The 27935-nt window shown below is 37.7% G+C and overlaps 1 protein-coding gene across 47 annotated transcripts in view; it reads left to right on the forward strand.

The window, feature by feature from the left end:
- The window catches only part of GULP1 (GULP PTB domain containing engulfment adaptor 1), a 308404-nt gene that overhangs the window by 269844 nt on the left and 10625 nt on the right, over positions 1–27935 (forward strand). For 21 of the 47 annotated variants that reach the window (XM_057301452.2, XM_055108864.2, XM_034954646.3 and 18 more), the window contains 3 exons: positions 12272–12388; positions 13061–13153; positions 26983–27121. In XM_057301452.2, coding sequence (XP_057157435.1) covers positions 12272–12388; positions 13061–13153; positions 26983–27121 — 349 coding nt within the window. Of the gene's footprint in view, positions 1–12271; positions 12389–12653; positions 12678–13060; positions 13154–25059; positions 25285–26982; positions 27122–27935 lie in introns of all 47 variants that reach the window. The other 26 variants (XM_055108854.2, XM_055108855.2, XM_063595470.1 and 23 more) reach the window with 3 other exon arrangements.

Raw genomic sequence — 27935 nt, forward strand, 5'->3', positions numbered from 1 at the left:
GGGGCACTCATGGAGAACCTCTGCTAGGGCAGTGCGGAAGGGAAATGTGGGGTCAGAGCCCCCATACAGAGTCCCCACTGGGGCACTGCCTAGGGGAGCTGTGAGAAGAGGCTCACTTGCTTTTGATTTTACAGACTCATAGGCAGAAGAGACTAGCCTTGTCTCAGATGAGACTTTGAACTGTGGACTTTTGGGTTAATGCTTAACTGAGTTAAGGCTTTGGGGGACTGTTGGAAAGGCATGATTGGCTTTGAAATGTGAGGACATGAGATTTGGAGAGGCCAGGGGTGGAATGATATGGTTTGGCTCTGTGTCCCCACCCAAATCTCATCTTGAATTGCAGCTCCCATAATTGCCACATTTTGTGGAAGGGACCTGGTGGAGATAATTTAAATCATCAGGGCAGTTTCCCACATGCTGTTCTCATGGTAGTGAATAAGTCTCATGAGATCTGATAGTTTTATCAGGGGTTTTCACTTTTGCATCTTCCTCATTTTGTCTGGTCACTGCCACGTAAGAAGTGCCTTTTGCTTCCTGCCATGATTCTGAGGCCTCCCCAGCCATGTTGAACTGTAAGTCGTATTAAACCTCTTTTTCTTCCCAGTCTTGGGTATGTCTTTATCAGCAGCGTGAAAGTGGACTAATACAGCGAGGCTGCAAATTTTCTAAACTTTTATGCTGTACTTTCCCTTTAAATGTAAGTTCCAACCTTAGGTAATTTCTTTGCTTATGCATATGAGTATAGCTTGTTAGAAGCAGCCAGATGAAACCTTGAATGCTTTGTTGCTTAGAAATTTCTTCCTCCAGATACCCTAAATCATCATTCTCAAGTTCAAAGTTCCACCTAGGGCAGGGGCACAATGCAGCTAAGTTATTTGCTAAGGCATAACAAAAGTGACCTTCCTCCAGTTCCCAATAAGTTCATCATTTATATCTCAGACCTCCTCACATTGGACTTCACTGTCTACATCACTATTGGCATTTTGGTCATAACCATTTAACCAGTCTCTAGCAAATTCCAAACTTTCCCTCATTTTCCCATCTTCTGAGCCCTTTAAAGTCTTCCAACCTCTGCCTGTTACCCAGTTCCAAAGTCATTTCCACATTTTCAGGTAGTTTTATAGCAATGCCCCAGTCCTCAGTACCAGTTTTCTGTATTAGTATGTTCTCACATTGCTATAAAGATATACCTAAGACTGAGTAATTTATAAAGAGAGAAGTTTAATTGGTTCACAATTCTACAGGCTGTACAGGAAGCATGATGCTGGCCTCTACACTGCTTCTGCTGATACCTCAAGAAACACAATCATGACAGAAGGCAAAGCAGGTGCAGCCATGGCTTACATGGCAGGAGCAGGATGGAGGGTAATGAGGAGGTGCTCCATACTTTTAAGTGACCAGATCTCATGAGAACCTACTCACTAATTTGAGAACCTACTCACTATTATGAGAACAGCACCAAACAGATGGTGCTAAACCATTTATGAGAAATTCACCCCCATGATCCAATCACCTCCCACCAGGTCCCACCTCTAATACTGGAGATTACAATTTGATATGAGATTTTATGGGGACACAGGTCCAAACCATATCAGCTATAAACAGCATTAGTGAGATCTGCCATTTCCTTGGAGGGTTAATATGCAGATATTAGGGGAGGTTGTGGTGAATTTGTGCTGGGGACTGGTACGTTAAGCATGTCACTGTTTAAGCCCCAGTCGTGGCAACAGTGGGCTGATCATGCCTATCTTTATTCCCTAGGCTGATATATGCTGGCAGTGGTATTGGTGGTTACCAGTGGACCAATTCTTGGGCTTCTAGTTGGCTTGCTTGGATGCCAGTCATGGCCACAGTGGACTGAGCAGGTGGACAAGTTCTTGGTCCCCTAAGCAGGCACTGTGGTATGGGTTATGGTAGTATCAGTGACAGGAAAATTATCTGCATCCCAGGTACTGTATGTTGATGTGGGCAGTGGCTATGATGGGCTGGGTGAGCCAGTCTTCAGGCCCTCAGGTGCCAGTTAAGGTAGTAGCAGCCAGGAGTTTAGAGTTTAGGGCCAACCTCATGCCTCTGGGAGGTGCACTCAAGTGCCCAATGTGGTGGATTGGGTTGGGTAATCCACATGATCCTGGGCTAAGTCCTGGGGTCTGTGCTGGGCAGGCTTGTGCTCAGATCTCCCAGTGGTGACAGTAGTCACTAGCTATAGTGGGCAGGGGCAGGGCAATTCTCAGGTCCCTGGCAGAATGCATGAGTGAGGGGCAGTAGTAGCCACGCTGAGGCCCCAGCATTGCAGAGGTTGGCGTTGGCCTTGGTAGCCACATCTTGGGCTGGGGAGTGGGGAATGCACATCATTCTCATGGCCCAGTCCTGTTGCACTTGCCTTCAGCCCTGGCAGTGGTAGTCCTTGCCTAGGTTGTACCTCAGCCCCCGCTACAGGAGCCCCTACTCAGCTTGTGACTAAGTTTCAGTGGCAACTTGCACCCAGTCACATCCTATTCTCAGTCTCAGTGGCACTTGTGTTCTACCCGGCAGCTACAGCCAATGCCTTGCTTGTTTCTCAGCCCCACCCGTGGGAGCTTATTCCCAGGTCATGTCCTAGTCCCAGCAGCAACAGCCCAAGTTTCCCTAATGCCTCAGCCTCAGCACTTCTGGGCCTCAGGACAGTGTGCAATCTGCTCAAGGCTAGGATTCAAACTGGCATCTTGCTGTAGCTGCTTGGGTCTCAGAAATGATGTGGGACCTAGTGCAAGCTCCCTCCTGGGAGCAGTTCTATCACATGGTCTATGAACAGCTCCATATTTTAGCTTCAGGAGTTGGGAGCATTGAGGGGCTGTCCCTTGACCAGGGTTGCATGATTCCCTGATGCGGATGAGGGCTGCTGGAAGTCTCTCACTCACCCTTTTCCCATGTATGGAAAGTCACTCCTGGCTCCCAGCTGATCTCAACCAAACAGGCTGCCTGTCTTCTTCCTTCCTTGCTTTTGGTGTTTCCTGTCACTTTTCTGTTGAATTCTGGTCTTTGCTCTTGGATTATATATTCAAAATGTGATTAAAGTGCCAAGATGTATTTATGAAATGACATTAATTTATTAAAAAATGAAACAGAAAATCTAACAGTTTTATTTGGCAAAAAGGCGAATCTACAATTATAGTTGTATATTTTAATAGTTTTCTCAGCAATTGACAGAACAAGTAGAAAAAAGTCAATAAAAGTACCAAAAAAAACCCCCAAAACCCAATATCATCCACCACTTTAATAGACGTGAATAGAATGCTATCCCAAGCAACAGAGTATACTTTCCTTTTGAATGCACATGGAATGTTTACAGAGGTATACTATATGCTGGGCCATAATGGGAGACTCAATAAGTTTCAAAACTGAAAATATCACAGCATATATTGTCTAACTACAAATATATGGAACTAAATATTTGGCCCACATATTTAGAGTTAAATATTTTGTACAAATATTTAGAATTAAAACACCCTTTATATAACTATAGCTAAAAGAAAAGTTACAGGGGAATTAAATTATTCTTTAACTGAAGAACAGTAAAATACAATGTATCAAAATTTGTAAAGCTGCTGAGAGGCAAATTCATAGCTTTCAATCTTTATATAAGAAAAGATAGAAAAGTTAAAATTAATCATTTTAGTCCTGACATAAAGTTAAATGAAAACAAGAAAAGCAAATCAAAATTAAAGTGGAAGGTTAAGAAACACTACAGTAGAATCAATGACATTGAAATTGGACAAACAATAAAGAAAATTAACAAGGCCAAATATTGGTGCTTCATTAAGAATGAAATTAGCAATCTCTAAAAACTTCATCAAGGACAAAAGTGACAGAAAACACAAATTGCCAATACTAGAAATAGTGGATGTAGCTGCAGATCCTATATTCTTTAAAAGGATACAAAGATAAATATTATATAACTATTATACCAGTAAATTTGGTAAATAATATAAATTGATAAATATCTTGAAACTCAATTTACCAAATTGACAGAAAAGAAGTAGAAAATCTGAATATATAAAATTACATACAAATATTTAATACAAATTAATTTATAAATGTAAACTTATATTTATATTTTTTAAAAAGATTCGGAACTAAATATTTGGCCCACATATTTGGAATTAAATATTTGGCCCAAATATTTGACAAAACTTTTTGACAAGTGAAATACCAAGCTCAGATAGTTTCACTATTAAAATCTGTAAAACATTTCTTTTTAAAAATACCAATTATACATAAACCTTTTCAGAATTAAGAGAATAAAGTTAGTTCCAAATCATTTTATGAAGACTGTGTTACCCTGATTGAAAACATGACAAAGGCCTTACAAAAAATGAAAATTATGTTCCAGTGTTTCTTATGACATAGACTTAACACTCTTTTGCATAATAATTCCAAATCGAGTCCAGCAATATATAAAATAGATAGTACATTATTACCAGGTGAGGTTTATCCCAGGAATTCAAGTTTGGTTTAACATAAGAAAAATCAATCAACGTAATACAACATCTTAACAGAATAATAACACAGTAGTTTCAGCAAATACAGAAAAGCCACTAGACAAAATTTAACCCATTGCTGATAAAATTTATAACATGCTAGGAATAGAAGAGACATTGTTTTTCTGATAAAAACTTTAAAAGTTCTACAGGTAACATCATAATTAATGGTGAATTATTGAATGCTTTCCTTCTAAGACTGGGAACAATGCAAGGATGTCCATTCTTACTACCTATTTAACGTGGTATTAGGTGCCTTAGCTAGTGAATAGATGGAGAGGAAGGGCACAAGGATTGGAAAGAAATAGGAAAAAATTGTCTTTTTTCACATATATAATATCAACTTTTTTACATAAAAATTGCTGAGATCTACAACCACTAGATTTATGAAACAAATTTAGCAAAAACAAAGCTTACAAATCAATGTACAAAATTAAATTGTGTCTGTCTACTAGCAAAAAGAAAGAAAGAAAAATGTATTTACCGTAGCATCAGGAAACATGAAATAATGAGAATTTTAAAAATATGCAAGCCCTCTATACTGAAATCTTCAAAGTATTGATGTAAGTAAAAAAGACCTAAAATGATGGGAGAAAGATACCATATTTATGGATTGGAAGGCTCAGTTTAATTGTGGTTAATTCTACCAAATTGATCGATCCATGGATTCAATACAATTCTGATTAAAATCACAATGGGATTGTTAGTAAAAACTGAAAAGTTATTTCTAATAAGGTAATGTAAATTACCTAGAACAAAAACAAATTAATTTTGAGAGAGAAGACCAAAATCTGGGCAAGCATACCTGATGTCAGAACTTACCTTAAACTCTTATCAAGTCAGGGTGATATTAATGTAATAATAATAAATGAACTGTATTGTAGAGTTTAGAAATATCCATACATACATGGTTAATTTTTTTTCCCACAAATGTGACAAAAAATTCAATGGAAAAAAGAAAGTCTTTTTGACAAATGGTGTTGAAATAACTAGCTAAATATATGGAAAAAAATTATGAAAATTATCTCCTACTTATGCTACATAAAACTATTTGAGGTGGATCATAGACATAAAAGTAGAAGCTTTTGTAATCTTATACGTAACTTTCATTAAAAAACATAGAATGTCATTATGAACTTTGGATGGATAGTGATTTCCTGGAAATGACCCTAAAAGCACTACACATGAACAAAAAAAGGATACAATGGACTTTATCAAAAATAAAACATTTTCTGTTAATCTATAAACACTATCAGCAAACTGAAAAAGCAAGTGGCTATATTCCCAATACGTGTATCTGAAAAAGGATCTGTATCCAGACTATATAAAAAACTCCTAAAAATCACAAATAAAAAGACAAAACACCTAATAAAAGTGGGCAGTAGACTTCTACAGGAAGTTAGTTTATTAAAGAGAACATATCCCTCTCCCCTCTCCCCTCTCCCCTCTCCCCTCCCCCCTCTCCCCTCTCCCCTCTCCCCTCTTCCCTCTCCCCTCTCCCCTCTTCCCTCTTTCCACGGTCTCCCTCTGATGCCGAGCCGAAGCTGGACAGTACTGCTGCCATCTCAGCTCACTGCAACCTCCCTGCCCGATTCTCCTGCCTCAGCCTGCCGAGTGCCTGCGATTGCAGGCGCGCGCCGCCACGCCTGACTGGTTTTCGTATTTTTTTTTGGTGGAGACGGGGTTTCGATGTGTCGGCTGGGCTGGTCTCCAGCTCCTAACCGCGAGTGATCCGCCAGCCTCGGCCTCCCCAGGTGCCGGGATTGCAGACGGAGTCTCGTTAACTCAGTGCTCAATGGCGCCCAGGCTGGAGTGCAGTGGCGTGATCTCGGCTCGCTACAACCACCTCCCAGCCGCCTGCCTTGGCCTCCCTAAGTGCCGAGATTGCAGCCTCTGCCTGGCAGCCACCCCGTCTGGGAAGTGAGGAGCGTCTCCGCCTGACCGTCCATCGTCTGGGATGTGAGGAGCCCCTCTGCCTGGCTGCCCAGTCTGGAAAGTGAGGAGCGTCTCTGCCCGGCCGCCATCCCATCTAGGAAGTGAGGAGCGCCTCTTCCCGGCCACCATCACATCTGGGAAGTGAGGAGCGTCTCTGCCCGGCCGCCCATCGTCTGAGATGTGGGGAGCACCTCTGCCCTGCCGCCCCGTCCGGGATGTGAGGAGCGTCTCTGCCCGGCCGCCCTGTCTGAGAAGTGAGGAGACCCTCTGCCTGGCAACCGCCCCGTCTGAGAAGTGAGGAGCCCCTCCGCCCGGCAGCCACCCCATCTGAGAAGTGAGGAGCGTCCTCCCTCCTCGTCCGGGAGGGAGGTGGGGGGGTCAGCCCCCCGCCTGGCCAGCCGCCCCGTCCGGGAGGCGAGGGGTGCCTCTGCCCGGCCGCCCCTACTGGGAAGTGAGGAGCCCCTCTGCCCGGCCAGCCGCCCCGTCCGGGAGGGAGGTGGGGGGGTCAGCCCCCCACCCGGCCAGCCGCCCCATCCGGGAGGGAGGTGGGGGGATCAGCCCCCCGCCTGGCCAGCCGCCCCGTCCGGGAGGGAGGTGGGGGGATCAGCCCCCCGCCCGGCCAGCCGCCCTGTCCAGGAGGTGGGGGGCGCCTCTGCCCGGCTGCCCCTACTGGGAAGTGAGGAGCCCCTCTGCCCGGCCAGCCGCTCTGTCTGGGAGGGAGGTGGGGGGGTCAGCCCCCCGCCCGGCCAGCCGCCCCATCCGGGAGGGAGGTGGGGGGGTTAGCCCTCCGCCTGGCCAGCCGCCCCGTCCGGGAGGTGAGGGGCGCCTCTGCCCGGCTGCCCCTACTGGGAAGTGAGGAGCCCCTCTGCCCGGCCAGCCGCTCTGTCCGGGAGGGTGGTGGGGGGGTCAGCCCCCCGCCCGGCCAGCCACCCCGTCCGGGAGGGAGGTGGGGGGGTCAGCCCCCCGCCCGGCCAGCCGCCCTGTCCGGGAGGGAGGTGGGGGGGTCAGCCCCCCGCCCGGCCAGCCGCCCCGTCCGGGAGGGAGGTGGGGGGGTCAGCTCCCCGCCCGGCCAGCCGCCCTGTCCGGGAGGTGAGGGGCGCCTCTGCCTGGCCGCCCCTACCGGGAAGTGAGGAGCCCCTCTGCCCGGCCAGCCGCCCCGTCCGGGAGGGAGGTGGGGGGGTCAGCCCCCCGCCAGGCCAGCCGCCCCATCGGGGAAGTGAGGGGCGCCTCTGCCCGGCCGCCCCTACTGGGAAGTGAGGAGCCCCTCTGCCCGGCCAGCCGCCCTGTCCGGGAGGGAGGTGGGGGGTCAGCCCCCCGCCCGGCCAGCCGCCCCATCTGGGAGGGAGGTGGGGGGGGTCAGCCCCCCGCCCGGCCAGCCGCCCCGTCCGGGAGGTGAGGGGCGCTTCTGCCCGGCCGCCCCTACTGGGAAGTGAGGACCTCCTCTGCCCGGCCACCACCCCATCTGGGAGGTGTACTCAACAGCTCATTGAGAATGGGCCATGAAGACAATGGCGGTTTTGTGGAATAGAAAGGGGGGAAAGGTGGGGAAAAGATTGAGAAATCGGATGGTTGCCGTGTCTGTGTAGAAAGAGGTAGACATGGGAGACTTTTCATTTTGTTCTGTACTAAGAAAAATTCTTCTGCCTTGGGATCCTGTTGATCTGTGACCTTACCCCCAACCCTGTGCTCTCTGAAACATGTGCTGTATCCACTCAGGGTTGAATGGATTAAGGGCGGTACAAGATGTGCTTTGTTAAACAGATGCTTGAAGGCAGCATGTTCTTTAAGAGTCATCACCACTCCCTAATCTCAAGTACCCAGGGACACAAACACTGCGGAAGGCTGCAGGGTCCTCTGCCTAGGAAAACCAGAGAACTTTGTTCACTTGTTTATCTGCTGACCTTCCCTCCACTATTGTCCTGTGACCCTGCCAAATCCCCCTCTGCGAGAAACACCCAAGAATGATCAATAAAAAAGAATAAAAAAAAAAAAAAGAGAACATAAAAGAGGCAATGAACACACGAAACTGAGCAATATTATTATTCAACAGGGAAATATAAATTTAAAACACATTACTATAGCATCACTCATCCAATATATTGTCTCAAATGAAAAAGACTGTCAATATCTTGTTTCTGAGAATGTGACATAATGAGAACTCTCTTAACTGCTGGTGGAAATGCAAAATTATATTATTACTTTGGAAAACAGTTGCACAGTTTCTTATAATGTTAAACCTCCCATGATTTAGCAGTTACATTCTAGGTATTTACCAAGAGACAAGAAAACATATGTCTACAAAAAGATCTTAGAAGAATGTTTGTGGTAGTTTCATGTCTAATAACTAAGAACTGACAAAACCATGAATGTCCATCCATAGTACAATGGATAAATCACTTGTGTTATATTTGTAACATGAAATGCTAATCAGCAACAAAACCAATGTGTTATTGATAAGTACAACACGTATGAAACTCAGAAACTTTAATTTAGTAGAAGAATAGAGACACAAAATAATACATATTAGTCTATTTTTATAGATATCAAGGACAGGCAAAACTGATTTATAATGATAAAAATTGAAGAATCGTCACCCATAATAGATGAGATTTGACTGAAAGTAGGCATAAGAGACATTCTGATGGGCTAGAAATATTCTTTATTTTTAATAAGTTGGAGATTATATATCTTATATGATTCATAAATTTATCATGATCTGTGCATTTCATTGTATATAAATTTTACCCCCCACCTCCAAAAGTGTGATGGTTGGAGAGTCAGAAATCTGGATTTAAATTCAGTTTCTCCATTCACTAGCTTTAGGCAAGTTATACAACTTTACAAAATTGCAGTTTCATCATATGTATTGTGGGGTAATAATAATCCTTACTTCAGAGCCATGATGAGAATCAAGTAAGATAATATATGCAGAATATTTACTAGACAGCTAAGTGCCTAGTAAAGATGTTATTATAAAATGAGAGCATGGTTTTTTAAAGTTATTAATATAAATAAATAATTAATATGAGGCCAAATGTCATTAATGAATAATTAATAATGTTACCATTTAAATGATTCTTTATAATGTACAAATTGAGTATTTAAAGATAACATAATGTCTCGTTAAAAGGATACATCAACACTTTGGGAGGCCAAGGCGGGTGGATCACCTGTGGTCAGGAGTTCAAGACCAGCCTGGCTAACGTGGTGAAACCCAGTCTCTATAAAAATAAAAAAAATTAGCTGGGTGTGGTGGTGTGTGCCTGTAGTCCCAGCTACTCAGGAAGCTGAGACAGGAGAATCTCTTGAACTCGGGAGTGGAGGTTGCAGTGAGCTGAGATTGTGCCACTGCACTCCAGCCTAGGTAGCTGAGTGAGACTCCATCTCAAAAAAAAAAAAAAGGGAAGGATACATCGAAATCATAATTTAGAAGGGAAGCAACCTATAATTAAAAATCCAACCATCTGACAAAGGTCTAATATCCAGAATTTACAAGGAACTTAAACTTATTTATAAGAAAAAAACAACCCCATCACAAAGCGGGCAAAGGATATGAAGAGACACTTCTCAAAAGAAGACATTTATGCAGCCAAGAAGCATATGAAAAAAAAAACTCAACATCACTGATCATCAGAGAAATGCAAATCAAAACCACAATGAGGTACCATCTCACACCAGTCAGAAGGGTGATTATTAAAAAGTCAGGAAACAATAGATGCTGGCAAGGCTGTGGAGAAATATAAATGTTTTTACACTGTTGGTGGGAATGTAAATTAGTTCAGTTATTGTGGAAGACAGTGTGGCGATTCCTCAAGGATCTAGAACTAGAACTACCATTTGACCCAGAGATCTCATTACTGGGTATATACCCAAAGGAATACAAATCATTCTACTATAAAGACAAATGCACGCGTATGTTTATTGCAGCACTATTTCCAATAGCAAAGACTTGGAACCAACCCAAATGCCCATCAATGATAGATTGGATAAAGAAAAGGTGGTACATATATCCCATATCCCATGGAATACTCTGCAGCCATAAAAAGGAATGAGATAATGTCCTTTGCAGGGACATGGATGAAGCTGGAAGCTATCATCCTTAGCAAACTAACACAGGAACAGAAAACCAAACACCACATGTTCTCACCCAGAAGTGGGAGTTGAACAATGAGAACACATGGACACAGAGAGGGGAACAACACACACCAGGACCCATTAGGGGGTGGGAGGTGAGGGGAGGGAACTTAGAGGATGGGTCAATAGTTGCAGCAAACCACCATGGCACACGTATACTGTATAACTAACCTGCACATTCTGCACATGTATCCCATTTTGTTTTGGAAGAAATTTTTAAAAAGAAGAAGAAAAAAGTCTTTTTATTGTAAAATAAACAGAAACCTATTACCCAAAGTTTTGAAATGAGAAACAGAAAACAAATTATTCATAATCCCACAATCTATCAAAACCACTTCTTTAATATTACAAATAATCTTAATATCTAACACAACCAATTAGTTTAAGTCAATGAACATGCATACATTGGTATCTGTCATTTTCATTTATTTGGTAGTTTTTATTATAGCTCGTTGTTTACTTTCTTGTCTTTTTTCTTCTCTTTTGTAAAACAGTCTTCCTTTAAAATATTATGTACATATTTTGCATTTTTTAGTTAACTAGGTTAAATACTATATTTTTGTCTAAAACCCTCCTTAAATAATGAACTATAAAAATTCTATTAAATGATATAAGCTGATTAACAAAGCATGTTTTCATTTTATGTTGATCACAGTAGATAATAAATTATTAGAATTTGTAGTAGAGTTAAAGCATAGCATTTTCAATATATATTACTACTAGTCTTCTTGTTATCTGGAGGTCTTACTAAATATGACATAATTGTGACAACATTAAATCTTATTAATGCTTTTACCAAAATTCTTTATAATGTTGATTAAGTAAATAAATCTTTAGTCTTTACTATGTGCAAGACATTATGAATTCAGTGGAGATATGAATGGAGAAGAAATGAGCTTGTGGATGTAAGATATATTTGTGGCAGTTTCAAATCAATAGATCTGAGATTGTAAGTTGTTTACAAGCCCAAATTCAGATGACATATATATTTTGATCACTGGCACTGTGTTTTACCAAAATACAAACTGTTTACCATCGCTTAAAATTGGGAGCTCTCATATAAAATTTCAGACTTCTGGCCTCATCTTTCATACATAAGATCTGACAGTTTCAGATTGGAATTGCTCACTTCCACCAGGCAACAATTAACTGGGACGGAGTAGCAGGTGTTCCATTTAGAGGGCATACCTCAAGTTTTCCAGAGACACCACCTGGCCAGCCTCATTCAAGTTACCTTCTTAGGGTTTAACAAACCCTCCTCACAAGGAAAAGGAAATAAATAGCAAAGCAAGGAGAGAAACTACGTTTGGCACTCTGCTTTCATTTCATAGGCACTAAATATTTGAGAAAGGGAGAAAAACAAGTAGGAAAAAACAATACAATAAAAGAGATGAGAAGTTTGACATAAAGAACTCTTGCTTCCAACTTTCCCACTTCAACAGCTATTCAGTAATACCCACCCCCAAGTCCGCTTGTTTTTTCAATGTTGTGCCTGGGTAGGTGTTGAGTTATTATGTTAGCCTACTACCTTGCTCATTTAATACATCTCTACTCCCAACTGTTGCCCTTTTGAAGTACCTCTTGTGAATGTCTTGGAGTAAGTGCTTATATGAATGTTGTTTTCTCGATTCAAAAAAAGTTTGACATATTATTAAAATGCAAATCTTTGTTTGATTTTTACACAGGCTGAAGAGATCACTTTAACAATTGGCCAAGCATTTGACCTGGCATACAGGAAATTTCTAGAATCAGGAGGAAAAGATGTTGAAACAAGAAAACAGATCGCAGGGTTACAAAAAAGAGTGAGTAAACTAAGCTTGTTGTTTTACATTTGTGTGATGTAAGTACAGGGAAACTTGCATATCATCAAACAAATTTAGAAGCCCTGCCATTAAATTTCACCCACACTGACTGATTGGAACTGCTTTCACCGTGTTCCCATAATTTTTTATTCCTGATCCCCTGCACAGTTTTTTTTTTTTTAACTATTTTATATTGAATTCCCACAAGAACTTAGTGTTCTCATGTGACTTTGCTTCACTTCCTGATGCTTCTCATGGGGATCAGAGCAGCAGAAGCAGCAGATGCTGGGTAAGTGGTTTTCCATGCAGATCAGATTCCTTGGTAATTAAATTATGCCTTTCTCCACTCTTCAAAATCATCATAAGCAAGTTTCACTGTCTTGTGGTTATATTCCAAGATTATGGGTATAGATTGCACAGTCCAACAAGAAAACACAATGTTGAGATATTAGGAACATAAAATTTGCACACACATAAAAATATATTATAAATTTAAGTCTTTCAATGATCTAGAATCCTCCAGCATTTCCCAAGCTTTATCAAACAATTTTCTCCCCACGCACAACAAAGTACATTAAAGTTTTACGTAATATAAATTCCTACTCATAACTGTAGCCAATATTTTCCAAGAAAAAAAAACAGAAAGTTATTCAATAATGATTTTCTTTTTAGATCCAAGACTTAGAAACAGAAAATATGGAACTTAAAAATAAAGTACAAGATTTGGAAAACCAACTGAGAATAACTCAAGTATCAGCACCTCCAGTGAGTATATTGAATATCCTTAGAAACAAGATTTTATGGTGATAAAACATCTGTGTATCACTAGTTCTGCAATATTTCATATAATACTTGGGGATCAGTAATTTCAAAGTAAACATGGATAGAGATGAAGGCTGCTAAGCAGTTTAATTTAAAACTTAAAATTACCTAGTCAGTTCAAATCAGAGTTGTTTTCTATGTTGCTGTTTTCCTCTGGGTTTTCTAACATAATTCAACCCTCAGGTTAGTCTTAAGTTTTATTAGATAATATAATTCTTCTCTTTGTGGCATATTCTTCTTTTGTTTCTATTAATTACTATTTGCTGGGTTAGATTTAATGACCTATGCCAGTCTCCCTTGAAGTGCTCAACTTCATTGTAGGAATTCAGCTGTGAGCAAGACTGAACCTGGTTTCTTATATTACATGGTAAGGGTTCCCGCTGGGAGTGAGGCAATTGTATTTCAAACATTAAAATGAGTGGTATTCTCTGCAGACAAAACTCAAGTCTTTGTAGTTAAAATATTTATGTCTGACTTGTCACAGTTTTGAAATCCTTTTCCCAATACCATGTATGATATCATTATTACGTGATTTTGGCAAAGGGAATTTATTGGAGGGAGGTGGAATTTAAAACAATATTTTTTCTAGGCAAAATATATTCAGGAAAAGATATTTTTCTGTTTGAATCATCTGTACTACTGATATTCTTTATTAAAGTGTATTTATTATTCTTCATTTAAAAATATTTAATATCTAGGCCAAGCACAGTGGCTTATATCTGTAATCCGAACATTTTGGGAGGCCAAGGCAGGCAGATCATTTGAGCCCAGGGGTTCAAGACCAGTCTGGCAACATGGTGAAACCTTGTCTCTACAAAAAATACAAAAAATTATCCAGGCATATTGGCACACACCTGTAGTCTCAGCCACTGAGGAGGCTGAGGTAAGAGGATGGCATGAGCCCAGAGGTTATGGCTGCAGTGATCCATGATAGCACCACTCCACTGCAGCCTGGGTGACAGAGAAAGATTCTGTTTCAAAAAAAATTAATATCTAACTTATAACATAAACATGAACTGAAAAAAGAAATTTGTTGCAAAATTTTTTATGGAAGCTTATTGTGCTTCAATACGTAGGATAAACTCAATGAAAATGTTCATTTCTTAATATCTAATACTAGAATCATTCACAAGCTCATCACTATGAAAAAGGATGTTTCTATAGAAGTTTCATTTAGGGTTTCAAACTTGGCACACTCTGGAAATGGGTCAAAAAATGATTTTTCCTGTAAACTCACATTTTTCCACCTCCCGTTTGAAAGAGCGAGTATTTCCATTGCTCGGCAGATGGTTTGTGCCAGTAGGGCTCCTATGGCCTTGATGAGAGAGGTTGGGACTGAGGCACCAATGTGTCTATGCTGGAGCATCCTCTTCAGGTTCTGGTTTTATTCTGATATTCCTTCTTATTTTTTCTTGTCACTGTTTGCTGCTCACAAGGATTATGATTTTTTTCTTGCCTCTCTCGCTGCTAGGGACAGAACATCAGTTCAAACTCATTATTCAACCTTCCATCCCAAGATGGAACACACATCCTCTTGGGTTTTGTTGAAATTCATATTGTAAGCCATGTTGCGAAATATGCTAGGAGAATAAGAATAAATGTACTTCATTTATGTGAAGGGAAGTAACTTTTTCAAGGAGTTTTGATAACGTAGTTGTTTCTGGAATTCATCACATATGAAGAGTAGCTTTGCTTTCATTTTTGTGTTGACAAAGGAGTAAAATAAGCTCCATCACCTTTTTGGATGCAAATCCAAACCTGGTCATTGTGTAACCTCTTTATCTGAGGAAGAACATTTGAGAGGAGCAAAGACGTTTCAAACATATTAATAAAACTGCAGCCTACCTTTTTTATCTTCCCAAAGCAGACACTGCTCTGAGAAGGTGGGTCAGGATTATTAATGTGCATTGGTGATCTCATAGGGTTACTGAGTCAGCTTCAGAAATGACAAAGGACAGGAGGAATGACAAGATGACCCTTGCTTCAGTGTCTTTGACCATTTGGCTGAAATAGCCATTTCAAGTGGAAAGCATGCAAGTTGGTATATAAATGAAACATAGCCTATTCATAAGTATAATTCATTTATTTAGCAATTCTCATTAGTAGAGCCAGTTATATATAAAGAGTAAAAATATTGAAATAGCTATGTTTTAAAATGAATTAGCACTCCTGAGGTTACATCATTTAACAATTATTTTAGGCATTGTGTTCATCTCAGCCTGGATTTATCTAAATAAAATGCTTCAAAAACTACAACTAAGAGGTTGAATTTAAAAAGAAATCACTTTCTTTAAATCACGGTCTTACACTGAGTTCATATATATGTAGAAAATTTCTTGTATCCTTGATCATTATGGAAATAACAAATTATAACTTTGCAATCTACTTATAGTCTTTTGCATGTAATGTCGTTGTCTACACTTTTTCTTTAACTTTAAAAATTATTTGTCACATGGCTTTTTAGCTCTTAAAATCTTATCATATGATTTTTTAAATTGTTGATATGCTGGAAGATATACATCTTCATTAAGATAGAATCTGGAGGACATTATACTAAGTGAAATAAGCCATGCACAGAAAGACAAATATCACGTGATGTCACTCATATGTGGAATCTAAGAAAGTCAAACTCATAGAAGCAGAGAGTAGACTAGTGGTTGCTGGGGGCTGGGGCAGAGTTGTGGAGAAAGGGTCTAGAAGATGATCAAAGGATGCAACATTTTAATTAGGAGAAATAAGTTCAAGAGATCTCTTGTACAACATGGTGATTATAGTTAATAACAAGGTATTATATACTTGAAAATTGCCAAGAGTAGTTTTAATTGATCTCACAACAAATATGTGAAAATAGAATTTATTTGATTTTTAGAAGAAAGTGAACTCAAGAGCATTTTAAAATTGCTAAAATTTAAATGTAAAATTAAATGCTAAAACGTAAAATGTAAATTAATGAGATATCTAACCAATTCAAATGGTTTAAAAAACATTGTTACAGCATTTGCTAATATGTTTCCTATTAAAAAACATTTTTGCCTTTCATTTCAAATTTTAGTAATGTAGCTATGAAATAAACTCGTAGAACACTAAGTACAGCTTATTTATTTCATATCTATTCAAATGAGCTCCCAAATTCCTGATATTAAAATAAAACAAAAATAGTTACCTGCAATTATTTTTGAAGATTTATTAATGATTCAGATTATTGAATTTGAAAAACAGACAATGCAAATTGCAAATAATAAAATGTGAATTTAAAATATTTAATAGCTTACCATGTGTCTGCAATAAAGCAAATTTCTGTTAAGTTAGAAATGTTTTACATCTGTTCTTTCTTATGAAATTTGAACATCAGTTTTACAGGACACACAGCAGGAACACAAAGTACCTCACAGAGTGCCCCCATGGCTAGCAAAGTAAATGTTTAATGAGTTTATAACCCTGGAAATAGGACTCTGTGGGTTTTATGTGTTTGTTTTGAGCTCAGAGGACTGAGGATTAGAGTGCTCCAAAATGAGTAAGTTCTCATCAGTTTATTCAAAGGATTAGAGGCAGTGATCTATACATTCATTAAAGAAGCATTGAAGTAAATTATGAATCCCGTTATGCATATTGAATTACAACATAGGTGGGTATGGTGTATGCAATTAATTTAGCATCTGATGAGTTTTTAGTGGTGAGAGGAGCCCCTAACACAGAAAACTCTTCACAACTGACCAGCCCAAGACAGGTCTTGATCCCATTGGAAGCCAAATTTTTCAAGTCACAGAAAGGTGACACTTTTGTCAAAAATCTCTAATTGAGATGTAGTTCTTTATAAATGATTTAATGCTATAATTTGATTCACAAATATATACTTATAAGCACAATAATGTTCTAAAATATCTGGATATGCTGGTCTAACACAATATAGTTCACACTAAGCAATTGCTAGTCAAATAAAAGACATCTTTAATGTTAGCTTTAGTATAGTCTCTTTGGGGAAAGGGAAAGAAAAAAAGTAGGAATGGAATTTTGGGAGTTGGGGAATTAAAAGTAAAGTGAAAATAAAAATAATGTAAATCACTATTATAGATATTATTTTATTTTCAGTTTGTGATGAAGTAGAAGATGAAGCCAGATGTGGCAAGCAACAGAAACATTCTTGATAAAATTTGATTAGGCTGGGCATGGTGGCTCATGCCTATAGTCATAGCACTTTGGGAGGCAGAGGTAGGCTGATAGCTTGAGTCCAGGAGTTGGAGACCAGCCTAGGCAACATGGCAAAGCCCCATTTCTACCAAAAATACAAAAATTAGCTGGGCATGGTGGTGCATGCCTGTAGTCTCAGCTACTTGGGAGGTTGAGGTGGAAAGATTGCTTGAGCCGGGGAGGTGGAGGCTATGGTAAGCCTGGGAGGTCAAAGTTGCAATGAGCCGTGATCATACCACTATATTCCAGCCTGGGTCACAGAGTAAGACCCTGTCTCAAAAACAAACAAACAAACAACAACAACAACAACAAAACTTGGCTAGATAACTAAAAAATGACAAGCCATCTTCTCTAACAAGAGGTCCAAAGTTAAAGTTGAATTTCCGTAATACAATGATTCAAATCTACCAAATCGTCTAATAATATATTACAGTCTTATTGATGTTGATATCCTTATTCTATGTTAAATCATAAATTTAAAATGTGAGGCCCAATGCAGTAGAATGATCTACATGGACACCTTTGTATTTTAAAGAGTCTCTGTTTAGGTGAGAACATAGGTGCATGTTTCTACTTTCCTCAGAGACACTCTAAGGGAAGGTTGCTATTTCTTAGAAAGTTTCTCAGTCACTTATATGTTATATACATGAACATGAATTGGTCATACTGATGGATTTTGAATTGCAAACTAAATAATTTTAGGTTGAAGCCTTGAATAAAAATATTCAAGACTTCTAAAAAGTTCCCTCAAGGTTTTATGGTGTACATTTTAGTTTTGGTTTTGGTCTTCCTAGTCCCACTGCTTCATCACTGGGATTTTGAAATTGTTCTTAGTAGTAGACCGTATGTTACAATGCATATCACTTTGATTTTCATTTTGTCTCACTTGTCTATTGTATACATTTGATATAGTTGTGATCTGCTATGGAATATTATAAAATGTGTACTGAAGATCTAATATTTCCATACGTCTAGGCTCTTTGGTTTTTACAGTTTACATATTTCAGATGTTAAAGGGTTTACATCCATGGGGGAAAGAAAGAGAGGTTGGTAATAAACACATAAATATTTCAATAAATACATGTAAAAATGTAGATCTTATATATGCTATGCATAAAACAAAATAGAGCAGAATAGAAGAGAATGATTGAGAATTTTGTTTAGAGAAAGTGACCAGGGAAGCAAGCCCCTTCTAAGGAGGTAGCACTTGAATTGCAATCTGAATGATAAAATGTTAGCAAATGCAACAGCCTGAAAACAATAACAAGAACTTTGCAGCTGCAGTGTAGTGACTGAAAGCCAAAACAATTAGAGAAGACATTGAAGAGAAACTCAGAGTCTAGATTTGATAGGCCTTCATAGGCAATGGCAAAGGATTGGTATTTTTTTTTTAATGCAATGATATGTCACTTGAAGGTTTTAAATGGGATTTGTGGATCATCTGGCTGCTATATGCAGCATGGACTCTAAAGAGGCCAAAGTGATGTCCCAGAAGGAGACATTTCAGTAGTCTAGGAGAAGGGTAAATTGGACTATAATTCTACCTGTGGAGGTTATGAGCAGAGCTTGATTTTTGACACATTTTGAAAGTAGAGCTTGCAAAATTTACTAATGGATTGGTTGGGGGCAGTACACGCACACACACACAAAAGGAGCAGGAATGTCCCTTCAGGTTTTCTCCTTAACATGTGGGAAGTGATGCCATTTTCTGAAATAGACATGACTTAGGAATAGTGAGTGGTAAAGAATCAATATTTCACTTTTGCCTACGTTATTTCTGCCAACTAGACAGCCAATTGGAGATGCTTATTCGATGGCTGAATATACAAATCTGGAATTCATAGAGAAGGTCTGGTCTCATGATGTGTGCTTGAGTGAAAAAAAAGCTTGTCCTTTTTTATTGTCATTGTTTATTGTTTAGTTAATATGCCCAATATAAATTTGGTCACTGTGAGCTTATGTAATTGAGTTCTAGCTAAAGAAAATAATATGAGACTACTTTTTTGTTCAGTATTAAAATTAAGACATCCCTAACAATAAAAAGTATATCTTTAATATTTGCTTCTGACCCTTTTCACTTAAAACCAATTCACCAATTCTTCATATGCATGATAAATGGAGACCACTCCTATTTCTCACTTTCTCATATAAAAATTGATATGAATATATAACACTTCATGTATATAAAATATTTTCCTACTTGTTTTTAAACAGAATACTTACATATCTTCTAAATACCACACAGTTGGGTCAATCATGGGTTCCTTTTCTATCAAATGAAATAGCCTTCAATAGTACCTATATTACATACCTCTGCATCACACTGAAATTGTGGAAATCTTTTCAATGGTTTTAGAAATTGGATCCTTATTTTATACAGTCACTTAGATACACTGAGAAATTTCCGTTACTTGACTGTGCTGTTTGCTTTTTGCTGTGTTTCAGTGGTTTGGCAATAGATTAGAGGTTGGGTTTTCCACCATTTGGTACTAATTATCTGGGAACAATCTGATTTCCATTTATTACATTCATATGGCAATGCTGCCTGTATTTATATTAGAAAAAGAGTTTATTCTGCCCTCATAGCCTCATAGCCTCATGAATGCCTGCAGAAGATTGTTTCATTATAAGATGTGGGCATAACAAGTTAAATCAAAATGTTCCTCTTGATTCTTGTATCTGGGTACTTTCATTTTACTCTTCTGACTATAGAAGGTTTTAACCAAACCAGACTATTGCCAGGAAGTTAAGTGAGTAAAATTGTAGTCCTAGGGAATACTAGATTCTATTGCTGAGTAAAACAAATGTCTTCCTTTCAATTAAACCCAGTGTTAGATAAAATTATTTCTTTACATAATCAACTGTGTGGCCACTGATTAGACTTGATAGGACAATTATAACCTAAAATGTATATTTCATTGTGGATAAACAATGTATCTATTTATTTTCCTCTAGTGTTTTTTCTGCTACTATTGAAGTGAGAATGGGCAAGAGCAGATTGTGAAAGGTCTTAATTACACAACAAGCTGAATGTGAATCTTTAAACAAAGGCATACATTTTAAACATGAATTGGTTCAAGAATATTTGATGCCCACAAAAAATGATTACCATTCTGCAACTTCACTTTCATAATTGTTAGTTGCACAAGATAATTCTAAAAGCATAAACCCTGTCTAACAGGAAGAAAAATATGTTCCCATTCCAGTTCTGATCATAAGTACCTGGTCAAGTCATTTAGCCTCTGCTTCTTTCAGTTTTCCACTTTGTGGTACAATTATATCCATTTAACTTGAAAGATTCTTGTGAAAACTGTAAGATAGTAGGTCTTACAACTAAGAGATCAGTATAAACCAACTGCAGACCTAGAAATCTGAAAAAACACAGATCTTCTGCTGTAAGTTCTAAATTAGAGAAGTCATTACTTTTAAACTTTATTTAAAAAGTGATATTGAAGATACATTATAACAATGAACTTTGAAAGTATGAATCAGCATGGTAATCTAGAAAGATCTGCTAGAACATTTTATGCTACCATTTTCTTTCTCCATCTTTAATGTTATTTATAATTTTCCGGGTTTTTAAACTAGAAAAAATTGATTTAATATATAAATGTAAGAGAATTTATTTCTTAATTATTTCTTAGTTTAATTATAAATAGAATTTTGAACCCTGCCCATTTTAGTAATTGTGATAAATTATATTTTAATCTTGACATTTTTGTTTTATGTTTAAAAAGTCTTTGGATATTTTTATTGCCAGTGCAATTAACAGCAAAACATAAAATTTCAGCATAATGCTAATATTTCTATAGGTATTATGACAGAATTGCTTAATCTTAAAAGCAGTGTTTCTGTTATTATTGTTTAAATGTATTTAATATTTGTGGATAGAATTTAAACACTTTTATATTTCTTTTTGTTGTCACATTTATATAAAACTCAAGGTTGAAATATTCACCATTGCCTAAATGCACCAAGACACTACTTACTGAAAAAAAGAGCTACAAAGGGGAGGGAGAGCATTAGGACAAATACCTAATGCATGCAGGGCTTAAAACCTAGATGACAGGTTGATAGGTGCAGCAAACCACCATGACACATATATACCTAGGTAACAGACCTTCATGTTCTGTTCATGTATCGCAGAACTTAAAGTAAAATAAAAAAAAAGAAGAAGAAGAAAAAGAGCTACAAAAATGTAGCAACAACAAATCTCAAACATGGACACTCATTATTAATATATCTGAATAACCTAACAACTTCTGTATAATTACCATATAATTTTTGAGCACAGAATTCCCCTAAGTATAATAATTCAGATTCTGTGCATGTTCCTAAAGACCAAGACACCTGGAACTATGAACATAAAGGAGTTGCTTGAACAGTGGTGCCATATACTTCTGTAGGACAATCCAAAAAATTTGGTTCCTAGCCATCTGTCAGAACACTGACAGAAAGACCAAAATAAAATTCCTCAAACTGATTTTCTTCTCAACAGTGTATTTAATTACTTTAACACGTAAACATCCTCAACCAGTTAAAAATAGCAGCCAAAAAAAAGACTGGTTCCAGAACCTTGAAACCTAAGTGCAAAATTGTCACCGTTTGCCATTTAGGTGCTACATCCACACGTTCATATCCTTATTGAACAGGCATAACCATTTAGTACAGACTCAAGCACCAAATTTATCCATATATTTAAATGTGCTGGACTTAGATTTCTTTTTTATAGGGAATTACATATAACATCTGATTCCTTGACTTGAATTGCTTCTAGGTTAGGAATCAAAAACTCAAACTTTAATATAGCCCAGATTATGACATTCAAGTGTGAAATGGGCATATGGTAGGAGTGATAAATTTGAAAGCACAGGCTACCTTCAGAGACACAGCAGATATTCAATACCACTCAACTATTTTCATGCAAGTATGTGGGCCCACTTTCTAGATTTCCTAACTTCTGGAGAAAAGTTCTGGATTTTAATATGTAATCTATTTTTATATATTAATTTATTTTTAATTTAAAAATTTCTATTGATACATATTAGTTGTACATGTTTGTGGGTAGAGATGATATTTTGATACCTGCACACAGTGTGTAATGATCGAGTCAGGGTAATTGCAATATCCATCACCTCAAACATTTATCTTTTCTTTGTGTTGGGAACAGCTAGTTCTATACTTTAAAAGACCCATGTGATCTAAACAAAAACTGCCAAATTGCTGATGATCCAAAGAAGACCTGTGAGGAATAGTTCTGGAGTATTAAACTCTAGTACCAAAACAGTTGACATTATTAAATATCCCTGATTTACCATTCTGAAATTGAAAAAACCTCTTAATTGTAGTATATAAATACTTGATTATTTTTATATTATATACATTCTCCATTTCTGTAAGTTTACCTCCCCAGAGGAAGTAGTACTATGAGAATACTGCAAACACCATGATAAAAATAACAGAGCACTTTCAAGTAAGGCTATTTTGACCTTCAGTTGGTTTTCAGGTACCTAGTAAAGAATTTTGGCCAACATATATCCTAAAAAATATAGAGTATTACCATGTACATTTTAAACTAGATAATATCAAGGACAACTTCCACTTAATATCTTATCTTTACTCAGTACAGACAGCCTTATCAATTAACAGTTTAAGTAAAAAGATGCTCTGGTATAAATTAGACAATAAATATCATTTACACTAATGTGTTACATAGAGTATTTGGGAACGAAAAACAAAAATTTTCTCACAAAGAGCTTACAATTGTAATCTGTAATTAAAAGGTGGCCACCAAGGACAGAATTTTACAGTAAGTTATATCGAACAAAAATAGATTTTAAAAATTGTGTACATACACATCTCTACATAAATAGATGGAGGTGTATTACAATGGAGATCAACAGAGAAATAAAAAATTATGTATTTATATATGCATATTAATAGAGTGATTAGTTATATAACTCAGACTAGCAGAGGTTCTGCTTCCACACTGAACCCTTCCCTCAATTTAATCTCTCACCTTACATGGCTTCCTTTTTCTCTCTGCTTCCAGAAATATCTGAAGGGGGGCCTCCTAGCTTAAGGACATACCTCAGACTTGTTGGTCCTTAAAATTCTAATTTTAATTACTACCTTTTACAATAAAGTTTATCAAAAATCAGATTATTTATGGCTGCCTGAATTTTTGTTAGTGGTGAAAGATCTCTGACATGTGATTTGCGGCTGAGGAATGTGGCTCCTGGCCAGAATCTTATGTGCGATCTTTCTGGCCCGAGCGTAGGCAGTTACAAAGGCTTTGCCTGGCACACCTCATCACATTGTATTTGGTGGGAGAAAGGTGCCCTCATCACATTGTATTTGGTGCACAGTTTGGAGGAATTGAATCTAGTACTCAGGTGCCCTGGCCAGCCATGCTCTTCTGCATATCTGCATTTATAGCCCAGGCAACTCCACTCAGGGGCCTCCTTTTAGGGGGCCTTAGGTGCCTCTCCTGAGACCACCTTATTCGAGGGTCTTGGAGACCACTTTTCTCCAGTATGACTCAGTATTCAGTACTTTTCTACTGCTAGCCCTTCCCTTCTCCCTCCTACCGTCTCTTGTCCGAATAAACCCTCAGGAACCTTTTGTTCAGGAGTCCCTAAGTAATGAGACAAAGCCTCACTTCTGCAGTGATACATCTGACCCTTGCTCAAGTGCCATTCCTTGGGGAAAATGGAGCATTGATGGAGCAGGCACCTTCCCTCTGGCCTCTTGCTTATACTATAGCAGTAAATGAATAAAGACTTAATTATTACTTCCATTTTGGCTGCTGTTTAATTGGCCACTGTGACATCTGGCAGCTCAGCTCTCTCCAGCTCAGCTCTTAACAGTAGCTTTCCATGTTGTAATGGAAATAGCCCCTAAAAGTCATGCACATACTGATGTTCAGACCTAGTACACTGCTTGCTTGTTATTCATTATCTCTCTGATTTATTTGAGATCCTTGTCAATCACCTCTTCCCATCACCCAAAAAGTCTTACAATTTGGAGCTCCTCATGACTATAGAAAGGGCATGATAACTAGAGTCAGACTGTTTTGAATTTTGAATCTGCTTTCTACCTCATATAAGTCACAAAGAATCTGTGGACCTTAATTCCCATGTATTTATTGTAATAAGGACATAATATCACTACTACTGATACTTCAAATAATGTTTTGAGGATTAAATATAAAATGTATGTTGTAATCCCTTTTGAAAATTCTACACAACCATAACTTTATGTACAAGAGTTTACTCCTAGTTCTGTAACTGTTCTCTCATTACTATCCTTCCTTTTTCCATTTCATTACAGAAGCCCTCTCCAAAATAAATCTTCAGGCTTTCTTCATGTTTCTCTCCATTACCTTCCTCTTAGGTCCCGATGAATGCAATATTCTATTTAAAATACCTAAAAATGTAATATTTCAGTAAAAAAAAGATCAAATTAAGCAATCCAGAATCTAAGGACTATCACATAGGAAAATCAACTCTAACTCTATGTTTTAATTTTAGAAAAGTTACTGTGAAATGATCTTATCATCTTAACAAAACACCATTTTACAAATAAATTTCAAGTATACTTTCTCCTTTCCTCCATGCCTGTCCTCTTAGGATATTTCTTTTTCTGTCATTCCTTTACAGCTGCTGCACAATATGTCTGATCATGAACAGCATGTGTTTCAGAGATGCTCATCCTCTTTCTGGCGTAGTAATGGTGATTCATCTCCCTGTCTCAATATTTCTTCCATCTCTGTCACTCCTATCAACTCGCCTGATTCCAGACTATCACTGGGACTGTTAATACCACCACCTTCTAAATGTGGCTTTCCCAAGCCAGTCAGTGAGAGCAGCATCCCAAGACCTCATGTAATTTGCTAAGCAGATAATTCTTTTTTTTATCCCACTTATTTTGCTTAAATTCTGCCAAAATGTGCTATTTGTAAAGTTATCAAAAATTTAGATGTATCTTGAGTCAATGTGATGTGATCTGGAGCCTTTGTGTGCCATTGTTGTTTTCTTTGATTACCTGATACCAGAAAGTTTCAAGTAGAGGGTGGTGACAGTGTAGAAATTTACATACAGATACTTCAAAGGATCTATCAGATGTTGCAATTGGGAAATTAGATCATTGGTAAGAGCAATTTCAGCAGAGTTCAGTGCAAAAAGAACAAATCTAGATTGATAAGAGTTAAAGATAGAATGAAGTAAATCTTAGGACAGAAAGTGTAGTATCTCTTTCAAGGAGCTTAGCCTTGAAGGAAAAAGAAAAACAGAATAGAGGCTGGAAGATTAAAGAGGGACAGAGTAAATAAATTTTTGATTGATTTGTTTTGCTTTTAATGACAGCCAAGATTTTAGAATTTTTGTATCGTGAAAAAGAGTAGAGATATAGAAGTGAGAGGGGATACAGGAATGGGATAATTAGGGGAATGGTATTGCTGAGTAACAGTAAAGGGGTGAGGGGATACAATAAACAAATTGTTAAAGAAAGGGGGATGACAGCAATTTTCCTGCATGAAAAATATTGTACTAACAATTATTTTAGCTGAATAGCAAACCCATCATTCTCTACACACAATAAGCCTGATTTTTTCATCACCTGCACTACCTGTGAATCAGAAAATTAAACGTATTCTGAGAATTCTAATTTTAATATGAACTACTGGAAGCAATCTCTGTCCAAGTTCTCACAGGAAAAGCAAATTTTTCGCCACTATTCCCCCAAAATGGAAATTCTCTTTTATCCCTGATCAAATCAGATGGTTTTCAAAGGAGATTATACATATATACATATTGTTCCCTGTTTTACAAAGTGATGAATGTCTAATTTTGATATTACTTCTTGGCTACATTTTCATGACATTTTCATTTATCTTTCCCTATATGTGTTCAGTCCTGGCCCAGACTGTATCAGAAAACTCAATGATTTGGGCAGTACACTGGCAATTATTAATTTAGTTTATAAGATTGCTATTTATTACAGAAAACTTGATGAAATCTTTCAGGAGTAAAATGTACTGCAGTGAATATCAGTTGGTTCCCATTGTTGATATAAATACAAACTAAAATATACTCTACTTTTGAGAATGCAAAAAAATCAATTGCATTTGAATGTTTATATTTAAGAAGGCAGGTCACTTATGTCTAATTATTCCAGTTTAAAATGTAATCTTATGCAGCGTATCTTACTGAAATCATATTTTTACATGAATAGTTTCTAATATATCTAATTCTCTGTTACAAGTAGCAGTCATTTCTATATATCCCAAAAATTCACTGTATCTTTTATATTCATCTGGAATAATATTGTCAACATTTTTGCCATCATCTTTGAGAGCATTTTTGCAGAAATTTTCTATTGCTTTCTTCTAAATGAGCATTTATCTTAATTAGTGGAACCATATTGAAATTGCGAATACTTAACTATTTTTGGTCTACAAAATGGCAAATTCTTATGATGCAACTGAATTTGTTGTTTACATATATTTTATATGCATATGAAATATTTAGCATTACAATGTGTCTATATGAAATATTACCCTAATTCATTTATTTTCATTGCAGGCAGGCAGTATGACACCTAAGTCGCCCTCCACTGACATCTTTGATATGATTCCGTTTTCTCCAATATCACACCAGTCTTCGATGCCTACTCGCAATGGCACACAGCCACCTCCAGTACCTAGTAGATCTACTGAGATTAGTAAGCTTTCTCAACAAATCAAAGTTTCTTGTTATAGTTGCATACATTTTAAATATATAATTAAGACTTTGTGGGAAATTACATATCTTAACAACCTTACTTACAATTTTAATTATTAAAGTATTATTTTCATATTTGTATAAATTTCCATTAATTCTATTTTACTTTATAATTCAGACTACACTACTAATGACATCTCTGCTTGCAACTTTTACCTATTGTGTGAACAATTATGTTTTGGTGTATTACTTCATATTTAATTGTATATCACTGTTTTGGGTTATATTTTTAATGTTTTACTTTAACTTTTAAAAATAACTGGTGGTAATTATATTGATCATTTTTTACATGTTTAATAGAGCTGGTTAAAATATTTTTGTTATCATAGGGTTTATGGACTTTTTTGTTAAAAAAGTATATAAATTATATCATGATTTCTTAACCTTTTGTAAGGGTTCTTTCCTATCTAAAATGCTATAAATTCATTGCTTTTCTGTTTTATCTTTTATATATCTGGAAGGAATATTAAAGTCTCTTTTTGATGAATTAGAAAACACCTATAAGCCTGTAAAATAAAAAGCAAGTTAGTTACTTGTAAAATACAATGAGCATACAGGCATTGGGTGAACGTTTCCATTCCAAATTGGAGAAATTGGCAAAGCGAAGGAGCCACAGGCCCCTTGCAAGTTTGAAACCCGGTGGGGCAGTCATTAAATCTTAAAGCTCCAGAATTATCTCATTTTACTCCATGTGTCACATCCAGGGCATGCTAATGCAAGGGATGGACCCCAAGGCCTTAGGCAGCTCCACCTCT

The sequence above is a fragment of the Pan paniscus genome, chromosome 13, assembly GCF_029289425.2.
Source record: "Pan paniscus chromosome 13, NHGRI_mPanPan1-v2.0_pri, whole genome shotgun sequence".
In the NCBI taxonomy this organism is placed as follows: Eukaryota; Metazoa; Chordata; class Mammalia; order Primates; family Hominidae; genus Pan; species Pan paniscus.